We start from the raw sequence: 13,347 nt of genomic DNA, 5'->3' as shown, positions 1-13,347 counted from the left end.
GGAGATGTGGCTTCTTGGGTGCTGGGGGGGAGGGTGGGGCACGGAGGCCCAAGCCATCCCTACCTCGGGGAAAGGGGTTCAAGGTGCATCTAACCCTGACGTTGAATAGTCTTAGGGTGGGATGTAGCTGGAAGAGAGTTGAAAGATCCTATCCACCATGTGCTCCTATTTCTCCCAGTCCTGAGATCCAGGTGCTTCAGGAGGAAGACTTTGGACTGTGGAAGGGGGAGTCTGGTCTTCCACGTAGCATCCATTAAGTGGGGACTCCTTGGGAGAGTGTTACCTGAACTTGGTATCCTTTGGTATCCTTTTGGAGTTTGGGCTCCTGGGCCACATGCCTCTGTCCTCACTCTTGTCCTTCCTGAGGGGCCTGGGACACAGGCTCAGAGTGGGGTTCCATCTTCACTGCCACCTTACCTGGGACATAAGCCAAAGAAGGCATCTTTGGTTCCAACACAGTCCAATGTGTTGTAGGAATCTGCAGGGCAGCTGTGAGTGGGGGAGGTCACGTCAGCTTGGTTCCTCTGGGTGAGCCTTGGCCAAGCTTTGGGGTCTACCTTGTGCCTTCCCGAGTGCTCTGGGCCCAGTGTTCAAGTCCAGGCTGGACCTAGTTCTCCCACAGACCCTGCATGGGCAAGGTCAGCCTGGCACTGGAGGTCAGCTGTACTCCAAGTTAAAGCCAAGGCCGGACTGGGAGGGAGAATGGGTGGAGATCCTCCTGCAGGATGCCCTTTGGCTTTTGTATCTCCAGAGAGTGAGCCACAGTCCACCTCAAGTCCATCCAGATTGGAGGCCTCGAGGCCCATTTCCCCCCCCCCCCCAGGAATCCTGGTTTCTCTCCAGCACAAGGCTGCACCCTTGCAGGGTGCTGTAGCCCTTGGGGGTGTGGCCCACTGCCTCCCATCTTAGGAAGAGTAGAGACCTTCCAATGGGACAGGATGTGCCCAGAGTCCCACGGAATTGGGGCAGCTTCAGAGGGACAGTAGTAATGACTCTGTATAAGGTAACCGCCCTGGTCAGTGGGAAGGAGACTGTTCTAAGACCTGAGAGCTTCTGAAACCAAACGGGAGCTTATGACTGATCCCTTACTCACCTCTGCAAGGTCTAGTTCAGTACACAAAACGCCACAGGGGTGTGAGGCACGGGCTCCAAAAGCTGTCCTGTCTCCTCGGGCCCCTGGGGTACCTCTCTGACCTGTGCACCGCTCTCTGTGGGAGGTGAGGCAGCAAAGTGCCCAGGGTGGGTCTTAGGGGCCCCGGCAGCAGGGTTTGACATGAAGTCCCCCACCTCGTGCCCCCCAGGTCAGTTCTAGCTCTTCCGGTCCCATTCAGGGGCCATGATGACCCCTGCACAGTGCCCTGCAAGTCTCTACCTTGGACCACTTACTCATACCATAAGCATTTATTAAGTGCCCACTGTATGCTGGCCTGCCTTCCTTTCCTCCTTCCTTCCTCTGTCCAGCCACTGTGTGTGCCAGGCATGGTGCCAGGGGCCAGCGACCTGTGGAGAACAAACCAGATGTACTTCCTGCCCGCATGAGGCACCCGGTCTAAGGAGGAAAACTTGACGTTAGGCTAACAGATGAAGGTACGATTACTGGTTGTGACAAGTAGGAGAAAGAGCAGAGGCTCCATGTGAGGAAGGAGGCAGGAGCCCAGGGGCATGCAGCTGTTCATGATGTTGACTGGGGGATGGTGTCACAGGTGCACACACACATCAAAACCCTGCAAATTGTACCTCAATAAAACTGGACAGAAGAAACTAAGAAATACAGATGAAAAGGGGCGCCTGGATGGCTCAGTCGGTTAAGCGCCCGACTTCAGCTCCGGTCATGATCTCACAGTTCGTGGGTTCCAGCCCCGCGTCAGGCTCTGTGCTCACAGCCAGCTTAGAGCCTGGAGCCTGTTTCAGATTCTGTGTCTCCCTCTCTCTGAGCCTCCTTGCTCTTGCGCTCTCTCTCTCTCTCTCTCTCTCTGTCCCTCCCTCAGAAATAAATAAAACATTAAAAAAATAAAAAGAAATACAGGTGAAAAAGGAAGGAAAGCACTCATTATTTTGTCTCTCTTTTAAAAAGTTATTTATTTTAGAGAGAGAGAGAGAACGAGCCAGCAAGCAAGGGAAGGAAGGGCAGAGTCAGAGAATCCTAAGCAGGCTCCTTGCTATCAGGGTGGGGCTGGAGGCTGGAATTGAACCCATGGACTGAGAGATCATGACTGGAGCCGAAATCAAGAGTCGGATACTTAACCTGACTGAGCAACCCAGGTGCCCCCATTTTGTCACTTTTGAATGAAAAGAAAAATAAAGGATCTGGGGCACCTGTGTGACTCAGTGGTTGAAGTGTCTGACTCTTGAATTCGGCTCAGGTCATGATCCCAAGGTCCTGGGACTGAGCCCCGAGTTGGGCTCCGTGCTGAGCATGGAGTCTGCTTAAGATTCCCTCTCTCTCTCTCTCTCTCTCTCTCTCTCTGCCCCCAACACCCTTGTTGTTCTTGTGCATTCTCTCTCTAAAATAATAATAATAATAAAATTTATGAAAAAGGCACCTGGATGGCTCGGTTGGTTGAGCACCTGACTCTTGGTTTCAGCTCAGGTCATGGTCTCAGTTTGTGGGTTTGAGCCCAGCCTCGGGCTCTGCACTGTTGACAAGGAGCCTGCTTGGGATTCTCTGTTTCCCTCTCTCTCTGTCTTTCCCCTGTTGGTGCTCTCTGTCTGTCTGTCTCTCTCAAAATAAAAATAAATGGAAAAAATAAAAATAAAGGACCATAGAGCCGTCTTCCCGGGGAGTGGGGAGCTGTCCTCTGGAGCAGGGGGCTTACCCAGAAGGCATTCTGGGGGACAGGGCTGCCTGACAGGCTGGAGGCAGAGTCAGCTGGGCAGATGGAGGTGTGGGCTTGTGTGTCCCAGACAGAGCCATGGGCTGACCGGAAACAGAGTCCAGGTGAATGGAGTTGCAACCCCAAGGCAGAATGGAAAGGTGGTGGAGCCATATGTCTTATCTAAGTAGCTTTGAAAGTCACATCACCATCCACATACCTGTCTGAGAAATGGGAACGTCAGTAGCACCTGGAGTGGGTTGTGAGCAGGTGCCCCATCAATCATTTTCTTTGAAAGGCTCCGGAAGTGCAGCTGAGACACACATTTGACCTTGAAAGTCCTTTAGGGACTTCGCCTTCTATCTCAGGCCACAGCTGGCCCCCTGCTGCCTGAAGTCAAGCAAAGGCCTAGCACCCGGAAGCCCAAACCCGGCCAGGCTCAGTGAGAGGGTGCTACGCGTTGCTTCCTGTCTTCCTGCGTGCGTCCATTGCGAATCTGAGACCAAGAGGACAGGGGCTGGCTTGGCCTCATGTCACTGACCTTAGGTGAGAAAACCAGAGTTTGACACTGACGCCTGTTTTTTTTTTTAAATTTTTAAAAAAAGTTTTAATTTATTTCTGAGAGAGAGACAGACAGCGTGAGCAGGGGAGGGTCAGAGAGAGAGAGAGACACAGAATCTGAAACAGCCTCCAGGCTCTGGGCTGTCAGCACAGAGCCCATCGCAGGGCTCGAACCCACGAACCGCGAGATCATCACCTGAGCCAAAGTCGGATGCTTAACTGACTGAGCCACCCAGGCACCCCAACCCTGATGCCTTTGTAGCCTGGCAGATCAGCGGGTCAGACACTTCGAGGCTCACCCCAGCATGACGGGTCTCTTGCTGTATAGGAGTTTGGAATTTCTACACTGATCCCCGGCCCCCTCTGTAGCTTTGGCCCTGCCCTGGGAGGTTCCCGGACACTGAGGCTCACCTTTCCAATCAACTGAAATCCATCTCCCTTGAATGTCCCTCCTCTGCCCAGCAGCCCTGCCTGAATAGAACTGCGCCCCAGTAGGCCAGTCGGAGAGGAGGGGAGTTGTGATAAGTTCAGGGGTTTGGCCTCTCTCCCTCATCCTGGTGGTGAGGTCACAGCAAAGGCTCAGGGTCACACTGTTGCAAGGCGGTCATTTTGCTTGTGGGGAAACGGGCTCGGAGGGTAACACAGCTCTCCGGGGGTTCAAACACGTGCTGTGGCCTGGAACCACCCCAGAGACATGGCAGCTGGAACAATCCAGAGCCCACTGCTGAGTGATTTGTGCTTCATTCACTCAATTGCTCATGAGTCAATTTACATTGAGCAGCCCAGACAGTGCTCAGTGATGGGGGATATTGTCCTTGCCCTCAAGGAGCTTAAGGGCTTGTCCCAAGGGGACCATTAGCTACAGGTGGCAATTTAAATTAATTAAAATTAAGAATGCTGGGGCAGGGGCACCTGGGTGGCTCAGTCGGTTAAGTGTCCGACTTCCACTTAGGTCATGATCTCATGGTTCGCGGTTCAGGCCCCACGTGGGGTTCTCTGCTGTCAGCTCACCACCTGCTCTGGATCCTCTGTCCCCCTCTCTCTCAGCCCCTCCCCTGCTCACGCTCTCTCTCTCAAAAATAAATAAGCATTACAAATTAATTAATAAATAAATAAGCATTAATTGCTTAAGTTATTTAAAAAATGAAAAAAATATCAGTAGCCTTTAATTTTTAGAGCAGTTTTGGGTTCACAGCAAAGTGGAGAGGAAAGTACAGAGGTTTCCCACATCCCATGCTCCCCCCCCAACATCCCCCACCAGTGAAGTGCATTTGTTACCGCTGGTGAACCTACACTGACACATCATTTTCACCTAGAATCCATAGTTTACATCCCGGTTCACTCTTGGTACTTACGCTGTATCGGTTTGGACGTGCTTCCATTATTATTTTTTTTAATTATTTTTTAACATTTATTTACTTTTGAGAGACAGAGTGTGAGCAGGGGAGGGACAGAGAGAGAGGGAGTCACAGAATTCGAAGCAGGCTCCAGGCTCTGAGCTGTCAGCACAGAGCCTGACAAGGGGCTTGAACCCACAAATTGCAAGATTATGACCTGAACTGAAGTTGGACGCTTAATTGATTGAGCCACCCAGGTGCCCCAGACATGCTTCCATTATCATATCATACAGAGAAGTTTCACTGCCTAAAATCTTCTCTGTTCCAGGGTTCATCTCTCCCCTTCCCTGACCCTTGGAAACCACTGATTCTTTTTTTTTTTTTTTTTTAAGTTTATTCACCTATTTTTGAAAGGGGGGAAGGGCAGAGATGGAGAAAGAGAGAATCCCAAGCAGGTTCCTCACTGTCAGCACAGAACCTGACAGGGCTCGCTCCCACTAACCGTGATCCTGACCTGAGCTGAAATCAAGAGTCAGACACTTTAGCCAACTGAGCCACCCGGGCTAATTTCTTTAGTGTCTCCAGAGTTTTTGCCTTTTCTGAAACACCATTATCGTTGGAATTATACTACATGCAGCCTTATCAGATTGGCTTCTTTCACTTAGTAACATGCATTTATGTTTCCTCCATGTCTTTTCATGGCTTTGCAGATCACTTATTTTTTTTAAACTGTTATTTATTTATTTTGTTGTTTATTTATTTTTGAGAGACAGAAAGAGAGAGGGAGAGAGAATATGGGTGGGGGGGGAGGGGCAGAGAGAGAGAGCGGGAGGCACAGAATCCGAAGCAGGTTCCAGGCTCCGAGCTGTCAGTACAGAGCCCGAAGTGGGGCTTGAACTCACAAACCTTGAGATCATAACCTTGAGATCATAACCTGACCCGAAGTCAGACGCTTAACTAAGCCACCCATGCGCCCCAAATGTTTACTTATTTTTGAGAGAGAGTGCACACATGAGAGCAGGGGAGGGGCAGAGAGAGAGGGGGACAGAGGATCCAAAGCGGGGGCTCTAGATGCACAGTTTGAAAAGTCATTCTGGAGACACCTGGGTGGCTCAGTCTGTTGAGTGTCTGATTTTCTTTCACCCAACTTGGGGCTTGAACTCATGACCCAGAGATTAAGAGTTGTATGTTGGGGCGCCTGGGTGGCTCAGTTGGTTAAGTGTCCAACATCTGCTCAGGTCATGATCTCATGGTTCGTGGGTTTGGGCCCCGCGTCAGGCTCTGTGCTGATGGCTAGCTCAGAGCCTGGAGCCTGTTTCGGATTCTGTGTCTCCCTCTCTCTCTGACCCTCCCCTGCTCACTCTGTCTCTATCTCTCTCTCAAAAAATAAACAAAACATTAAAAAAAATTTTATTTATTTATTTATTTAAAAAAATTTTAATGGTTTATTTATTTCTGAGAGAGAGAGACAGTGTGAGCAGGGGAGGGTCAGAGAGAGAGGGAGATACAGAATCTGAAACAGACTCCAGGCTCTGAGCTGGCAGTCGGCACAGGGCCCGATGTGGGATTTGAACCCATGAACTGTGAGATCATGACCTGAGCCGAAGTCAGACGTTTAACCAGCTGAGCCACCCAGGCACCCCTAAAAAATTTTTTAAATGAAAAAAAAAAGAGTTGTGTACTCTACTGGCTGAGCCAGACAGGTGTCCCTTGAGTGTTCCACTCTTGATTTTGGCTCAGCTCATGATCCCGGGGTCATGGGCTTGAGCCCTGGGTCGGGCTCTGTGCTATCAGTGAGGAGCTTGCTAGATTCTCTCTCTCCCTCTCTCTCTGCCCCTCTCCCACCCTACCCAGAGAAAAAAATTAAAATAAAAAAAATCTTTAAAGAAAAGGTCATTCTGGCTGTAGCGAGAGGAGCTTAGGGAAGGTACGGCTCCTTCACAAACTCTTCTGGTGGGATGAGACCCTCAGGGTGAGGACTTCAGCCCCTGTAGGGAGGCAGAACTGGAGGGCCGCCTCTGCCTCTCCAAGCCTCGGAGCAGAGACCACGTGGGCACCAATCCCAGTTTCACTATTCACAGGGACCTGCGTCCTCTTCTGCAAGATGGGGGAATAATGGGGTCTGCCCAGCCAGGCTTCCGTGACATTTTCAACCATTTCCAAAGGGATCTCACAGGAACGTGTGAGTAATAAGCATCGGTGTGGGAATGGTGGCCATTGCCATTTATATTAGGAAAGAACTTTCCTTCGGACTCCTTTCAGTGGGAGGTATCAGAGATCACCACCTTCACCTACGTCATTTCCAGCCTCTTCGTGGGGTTTCTGGTGAACCCACAGGGACCAGGGGCTGAGACCTGGCTCAGGCTGGCCAGACACTGCGGTGGGGGGGGGTTGGAGTGGTGGCTCTCAGAACAGGAACCCCTGAGACCCCTTGTGAGGAAGTGTCACCCAGGCCTGGAAACCAAACCTGAGGGGGGTGAGAGCAGCGAGGAGTTGGAAAGGACTCCCCAGCTTTGGTTCCCTGGAGCCCACACTCTGAGGTTTCCAACTGAATGCTCCTCAGAATTGGGACACCCGGGAAATGTGGGACTCACTCCTCACCAGGACCCGTAACAGTAGTAGTTACAGTGTTGGAATTGCCCCTCTGTGTCCAGCACTTACACGCATCATCTCTGTGAATCAGTCGTCTAGCTGACAGCGGGTTATTGAGGGCCGGTTATTGCCAAGCCCCGTTCTAGTGGGCTGTGGTGTCTCTCCCGATTGGATGTGGGTCCCCAAATGGGGGACGCAGTCGGGCTTCAGCTAAGGCTGGGATGCAGGCAGGGGGTGAAAGAATTCACTTGAGGCATAACAAAGGAGACAGAGGTTTATTGAAGTCTCCACCAGGGAGCGGCAGGCGGGACGGCAGAGGGGAGGCTGTCTGCACTGAGGGAGTGGGTGGGGGCTGTTTTTAGAGAGAGGAAGGTGAGGAGGTATGGGGATATATGGAATTTTCCCTTTTTTGGTAATGGTGCCTGGTTGTAAGTAGCCCATTGGTCAGATTAGGGCCTCTGGGTATTTTGAGGTGGGTCACCTGATGGGCCTGTCCGTATTCAGTCAGGCAGTTGATGTGGGCTCTTTCTACATTCCGTTGCTCAAGGCTGTTTGCCTAAAAGCCAGCGGCCTCTGGGTAGGGGACTGAAAATAAACACTTCCATGACAATGGAAAACATACCTGATTACAGATTGTAGGGGAAAGGAAGGGATGGGTCGGGAGTCAGGGGGACTGGAGGAGAAGCCTTGGGCCTCTGGGAAATTCCAGATACCTGCCTAGGACATAGTTGGGCTCCAACAGTAAACAATGGGACCTCCGTTAACATTCTGGTTATGCCTGAAGTTGTATTTAACTGTTGACTAAACCATGAACTCTGAGGCAAGGACCCAGCCCGCCCGCAGGACGGTCCACCCACAGGAGCAGCTCATCAAAGGCCTCTTGATGCACCAGGCTCAACCCAGTGAGGTGGGAGGAGAGAAGGGTACGAAACCTGATGTACTAGGTTGAATAGGTGTCCCCCAAACATTCACCTCCGCCCAGAACCTCAGAACGTGACCTTATCTGGAAACAAGCTCTTTGCATATGTCATTAGTGAGGATAAGATCATCTTGGATTAACACAGATTCTGAATCCAACATGACAGGTGTCTGTAAGAAAGGATACAAATGTGTGAATGCGCGCACACAGACGCACAGAAAGCAAGGCGGCCCTTCAAAGACAGAGGAAGACCTTGGGAGCCCTACAATTGCAAGCCAAGGATCCCTGGCCACCAGCCAAAGCTGGGAAGAGCAAGAAGGGATTCTTCCTGAGAGCCATTGGAACATGGCCCAGTCACCATATTTGTTTCCTACTTTTGGCCTCCACAACTGTGAGAGAATACATTTCTGTGGTTTACCTCCCCTCCGCCCCCCCATTTTGTGGCCCTTGTTCCAGCAACCACAGGAAATATACATACTTCGGGTCACTCGGGAGTCAGCACCAGTTCTGACCCCAGTTTTCCCCCGCGGACTGTTATTAGTTAATTGAGTTTTACACGCAAAGCCTGAAGGGTGAGGACACATCAGCCACACGTTCATTTACCCAGCAAGTATTTATTCAGTGTCTACTACGCGCCAGGGAGCATCCTAGGTACCGGGAATCCTGCCTCTGAGTACAGGAAGGGAACAAAAAACAAACAACAAAAAGAAATAAAAGAAAAAGACACAGGTCACATAATACAAAGAGCTATAAAGATAAATACAGGATAAGGGGCACATTTAAGTGTGCATATGTAAGGACGGGGAGGAGGTGATACTGTTTCCTGCAGGGTGGTCAGGGTCCCCCGCTCTCCGATGTGTGGTTCTTGCAGGCATCGGGACGCAAATACCATGGCCTGGAAGCAAGAGAATGCTGCGGGAGCAGGAAGAGGCCAGGGTGGCTGGAAAGGATCATGCGGAGAGCAGGGGAGGGGGAACCCAGGTCAGAGGGCCAGCTGCGGCTGAGCTGAGCGGGTCCTCTCGGGCTCACCCCGCGCCCAAGCAGGGCTCCAGGCGCCAGCGCCGCACCCAACATGGCGGCCGCACGGGATACGCGGACCGGCGAGAGGAAGTGCGTAGAGTAGGCGCCGGAAGTGGCTGGAGGCCCCGCCCCTCACCGGGGTCTCTGTGGAGCCGCGGACGCGCCGGCTTTGAGCATCCCTGGCGGGCCTGCGGGAGGCCCTGGGGCTGCGGCTCCGGTGGCCGCGGCCCCGCCCGCCTTCGACATGGCCAGTTCCGGAGAGGTACGGCCGGCGTCTCTCTCCGCTCTCCTTCCTGCCCCGCGGCCTTGGCTCCGCTCGGGCCTTCCCATCCCTCCCCGGTCCCCTTGCGTCCTTTCTATCCAGCCGCCTATATCCCTCCATCCTTCCCGTCCCGACTTCGACTCCCTTCTCGGTCCCGCTTGGCCCTTTCCACCCCAGCCCTGGCGTCTGCCGTGTTTGGTCCTTCCTTCCCCGACCCTGGCCTTGCTCCCTGCTCCATCCTTGCCTCATTCCCCCCCCCCCCCCCCCCCCCGCCCCTCCAGGTCCTCACCACCCCGTTTCAAAGACACAAGCTCTCTCCTCCTTGAGTTTCCATCCCTTTCCGAGCTCCGCAGTCGTGGTCGGCAGAGTTCTTCCCCCTCCTCTGCGCCCCCATAGTTTCTAGGCCCCTGTATCTGGGCTCAGCGCTTAGAGCTCTGAGACTTTCCTCTTCCATGGCCGCTTTGACCCGCATCCTCCGTCTCTGAATGCTCAGGTTCAGTCCTTTTCAGCACTTGTCTCTGTGCCTGCTTGTGTGACTTGGGAGGTAATGGAGGAAGAGCCATTTCACCTGGGGGATTTCTGACTCACCCTAGAATTCCTTCCCCACTGCTCCACAAGTCTGGGTCTGGATCCCTGTGAGTGGTGCAGGGTATTTTATCTGCAGACCAAGGTATGGGGGATTCGGACTCTGACTAGTGCCTTTCCCATTGTTGCTTCTTGCCTTTATGTGTACTCGTGTGCACCTATGTGTATATTTAGCACGTGGGACTTGGACCCTTGAGTGCACTTCCTGTCTTAGGGGCTTACCTGTGCTCTGGGGAACTGGAGTCAGAGGTTCAAGTGTTTCTTGTGAAATGGATGGAGCTGGGTGTTGCTGACAGCACCTTTTCCTTTGAAGCGAATTATGCTTAGAAGTGGCCCCTTGACTGAGGAAGAGGGTGGGGGACAGACCTGCAGACCGGTGGTAGGATTGAAGGGCCAGAAAGCTGCAGCTCTGAAAGGAAGAGTTGTGGGGTAGCTGGCTGTGTTAGCAGATTCAGGTAGTTGTGTTTACTTGCTGGGCCGGGGGGCTGGCACAAAGGCCCCTTTGTTCCTTGAAGTGAGCTGGCCAGTGAGGCCTCTGGTTGCTTTATGGGCGACCCTTGAGTTGAGAGAAGAGAGGGTCGTCTTGTTCTACCCTAGGTATGGAGATCAGGGTCCCTTCTGGGATGGTCTGTTGACTTTTTATTGATGTATAGTTCACATACCATAGAGTTAGCAGTTTTAGGGAGTATCCGGGTGGCTCAGTTGGTTGACTTCAGCTCAGGTCATGATCTCATGGTTCATGAGTTGGAGCCCTGCATTGGGCTTGCTGCTGGTCAGCTTGTCAGCACAGAGCCTGCTTCAGATCCTCTGTCCCCCTCTGTCTGCCCCTCCTCTGCTTGCACTCTCTCAAAAATAAACACTAAAAATAAATAAATAAATAAAAATCACAGTTTTGAAGTTTTTTTTTTTTAACAGTAAGCTTTATGCCCAATGTGGAGCTTGAACTCACAGCCCTGAGATCAAGAGTTGCATGCTCTACCAGCTGAGCCAGTGAGGCGCCCCAGAGTGGTTTTGAAAAATAGATTCACAAGGTTGTGCAACTATCCCCACTATAGGATTCCACTTGAGGTGGTCTGATTTTGAAAGGTGTTGGAAAGGTGTTTTTATTTGTTTATTTATTTTTTAAGTTTATTTATTTTGGTGAGAGAGAGAGTGAGAGCGCATAAGTGAACAGAGGGGAGGGGGAGAGGAAGAGAGAATCTCACGAAAGCTCTGTGCTGTTAGTGCAGAGCCTGACGTGGGGCTCAGTCTCGCAAACTGTGAGATCACGACTGGAGCAGAAATCAAGAGGGGGAAGGCTTAAAAAAAGGGGGGGGGGCCTGGGTGGCTTAGTCAGGTAAGTGTCCGACTTTGGCTCAGGTCATGATCTCACGGTTTGTGGGCCCCACGTCGGGCTCTGTGATGGCAGCCAGCTTGGAGCCTGGAGGCTGTCTTAGGATTTTGTGTCTCCCTCTCTCTCTGCTCTTCCCCTGCTCACACTGTCTCTATCTCTCTCTCAAAAATAAATAAAACATTAAAAAAAAAAAAGAGTGTGAAGGCTAACCCACTGAGCCACCCAGGCGCCCCTCATTACTGGCTTTAAAATGCTGATGCCCAGGATTACTTCCAGAGTTTCTGAGAGTAGCGGCCTGTGTTTTTTGTGATGCTTCAAATGATTCCGAAGCAGTGGTCTGTGACTCATTCGGTTCAGTGCTTTTTTTCTTTTGGAAGTTAAAAAATGATCCCCGTTCAGGAGCCATTCCTGGCCTAGTAAGATAAGCAAGCGGGCAGTGCCGTTCATCTGATGAGGCTGGGGTGAGGGGAGGAGGGGCCTGGTGCAGGGTGGAGGGCAAAGCGAGAGTGCCAGCTGCTGGGAGGGCTTCCTTTCATTGGAGCCTGTGAGCCAGAGTCTGACCGGGCAGTTTTCCTGTGTGGTGGCGGGTCTAGTGAAGGGAGAGAGCTTGCTTGAAGGCTTAGTGACACAAGGCAGGGGGCATTCCAGAACTTGCCAACCAGAGAAGCAGAGACCTAAGAAGTGGGATGGAAAATTTGTGGAAACCCATAAAATTGTGCACCTCTTCAGACTGGCCTTGTGATTTGACAAAGGTTTTATCATTTAAGATATGCTGTATTTTACAATTTTACCTCATGAACGAGAGCTGGGATGAGCCTTTCTGTTGTACCTATTGGCCAGTTATTTGAAAACACTTTCTTTTGTTTATTATTTTTTTTAAGTGTGCTTATTTACCTGAGAGAGAGAGAGAGAGAGCAAGAGTGCAGGAGTGCTTAAGTGGAGGAGGGGCAGAGAGAGAGAGAGAGAGAGAGAGACGGAGAGAGAGAGAAAGAAACCCAAGCAGGCTCTGCACTACCTGTGAGGATTCCAGTGTGGGCCTGGAACTCACGAATTGCAAGATCATGAAATGAGCGGAAGTCAGACCCTTAACCGACGGAGCTACTCAGGCACCCCTGTTGATTATTATTTTTTTAAGTAAGCTTTACACCCAATGTGGGGCTTGAACTCACAACTCCAAGATCTAGAGTCACACGCTCTACCAACTGAGCCAGCCAGGTGCCCTTCAATTGCCCAGGGTTAATAGTTGTTAACATCTGGCCATTCTTGGGGCGCCTGGGTGGCTCAGTTGGTTAAGTGTCCAACTTTGGCTCAGGTCATGATCTCACGGTTTGTGGGTTCAAGCCCCACATCAAGCTCTGTGCTGGCAGCTCAGAGCCTGGAGCCTGCTTCAGATTCTGTGTCTCCATCTCTCTCTGCCCCTCCCCTGCTCATGCTCTATCTCTGTCTAAAAAATAAATAAAAACTATTAAAACAAACAAACAAAACCATGGCCATTCTTGTTTCATCTATCTCCCTTTGACTTACTCAGATCATTCCAGACATCTCTTCGGTTGATTTGTGAGTCCTGTGATTTCTTTGGGTGCCCGACTGGTAAACCTCTGGGAGGGAGGATTTGGGGGCAAGTATTGAAGTTCAAGTTTCAGTAGTTAATTCTACCTAAGGTTTTGGTTTGTTTTGGTTTGTTTTGGTTTTGCTTAAATTTTTTTTTTTTGTGAAGTGTTATGTTTTGAAAAGTGCATAAAACTCTTTTTAACCCTTACATCTTATTTTATTTTATTTTGTTTTATTTTGCTTTGTTTATTTTTTAAAAGTTATTTTAGTGTTTTATTTATTTTTGAGAGAGAGACAGAGAGATAGAGTATGAGCAGGGGAGGGGCAGAGAGAGAGGGAGACACGCAACCTGAAGCAGGCTCCAGGCTCTGAGC

The 13,347-nt window shown here is 51.1% G+C and overlaps 1 protein-coding gene across 1 annotated transcript in view; it reads left to right on the top strand.

Annotated features, from left to right (window-relative positions):
- The first annotated feature begins 9,401 nt into the window (after nucleotides 1–9,401).
- The window catches only part of FBXL18 (F-box and leucine rich repeat protein 18), a 43,028-nt gene continuing 39,082 nt past the window's right edge, over nucleotides 9,402–13,347 (top strand). Inside the window, exon 1 of the mRNA XM_039226094.1 lies at nucleotides 9,402–9,504. Within this exon, the coding sequence (XP_039082025.1) occupies nucleotides 9,487–9,504 (18 nt within the window). The 5' untranslated portion in view covers nucleotides 9,402–9,486. The remainder of the gene's footprint in view (nucleotides 9,505–13,347) is intronic.

This window comes from Hyaena hyaena, unplaced genomic scaffold (assembly GCF_003009895.1).
Source record: "Hyaena hyaena isolate Hyena2069 unplaced genomic scaffold, ASM300989v1 scaffold_20, whole genome shotgun sequence".
NCBI classification, from domain to species: Eukaryota; Metazoa; Chordata; class Mammalia; order Carnivora; family Hyaenidae; genus Hyaena; species Hyaena hyaena.
Note: the sequence above shows the minus strand (reverse complement) of the source record. Positions and strands in the feature narration are given on the sequence as shown.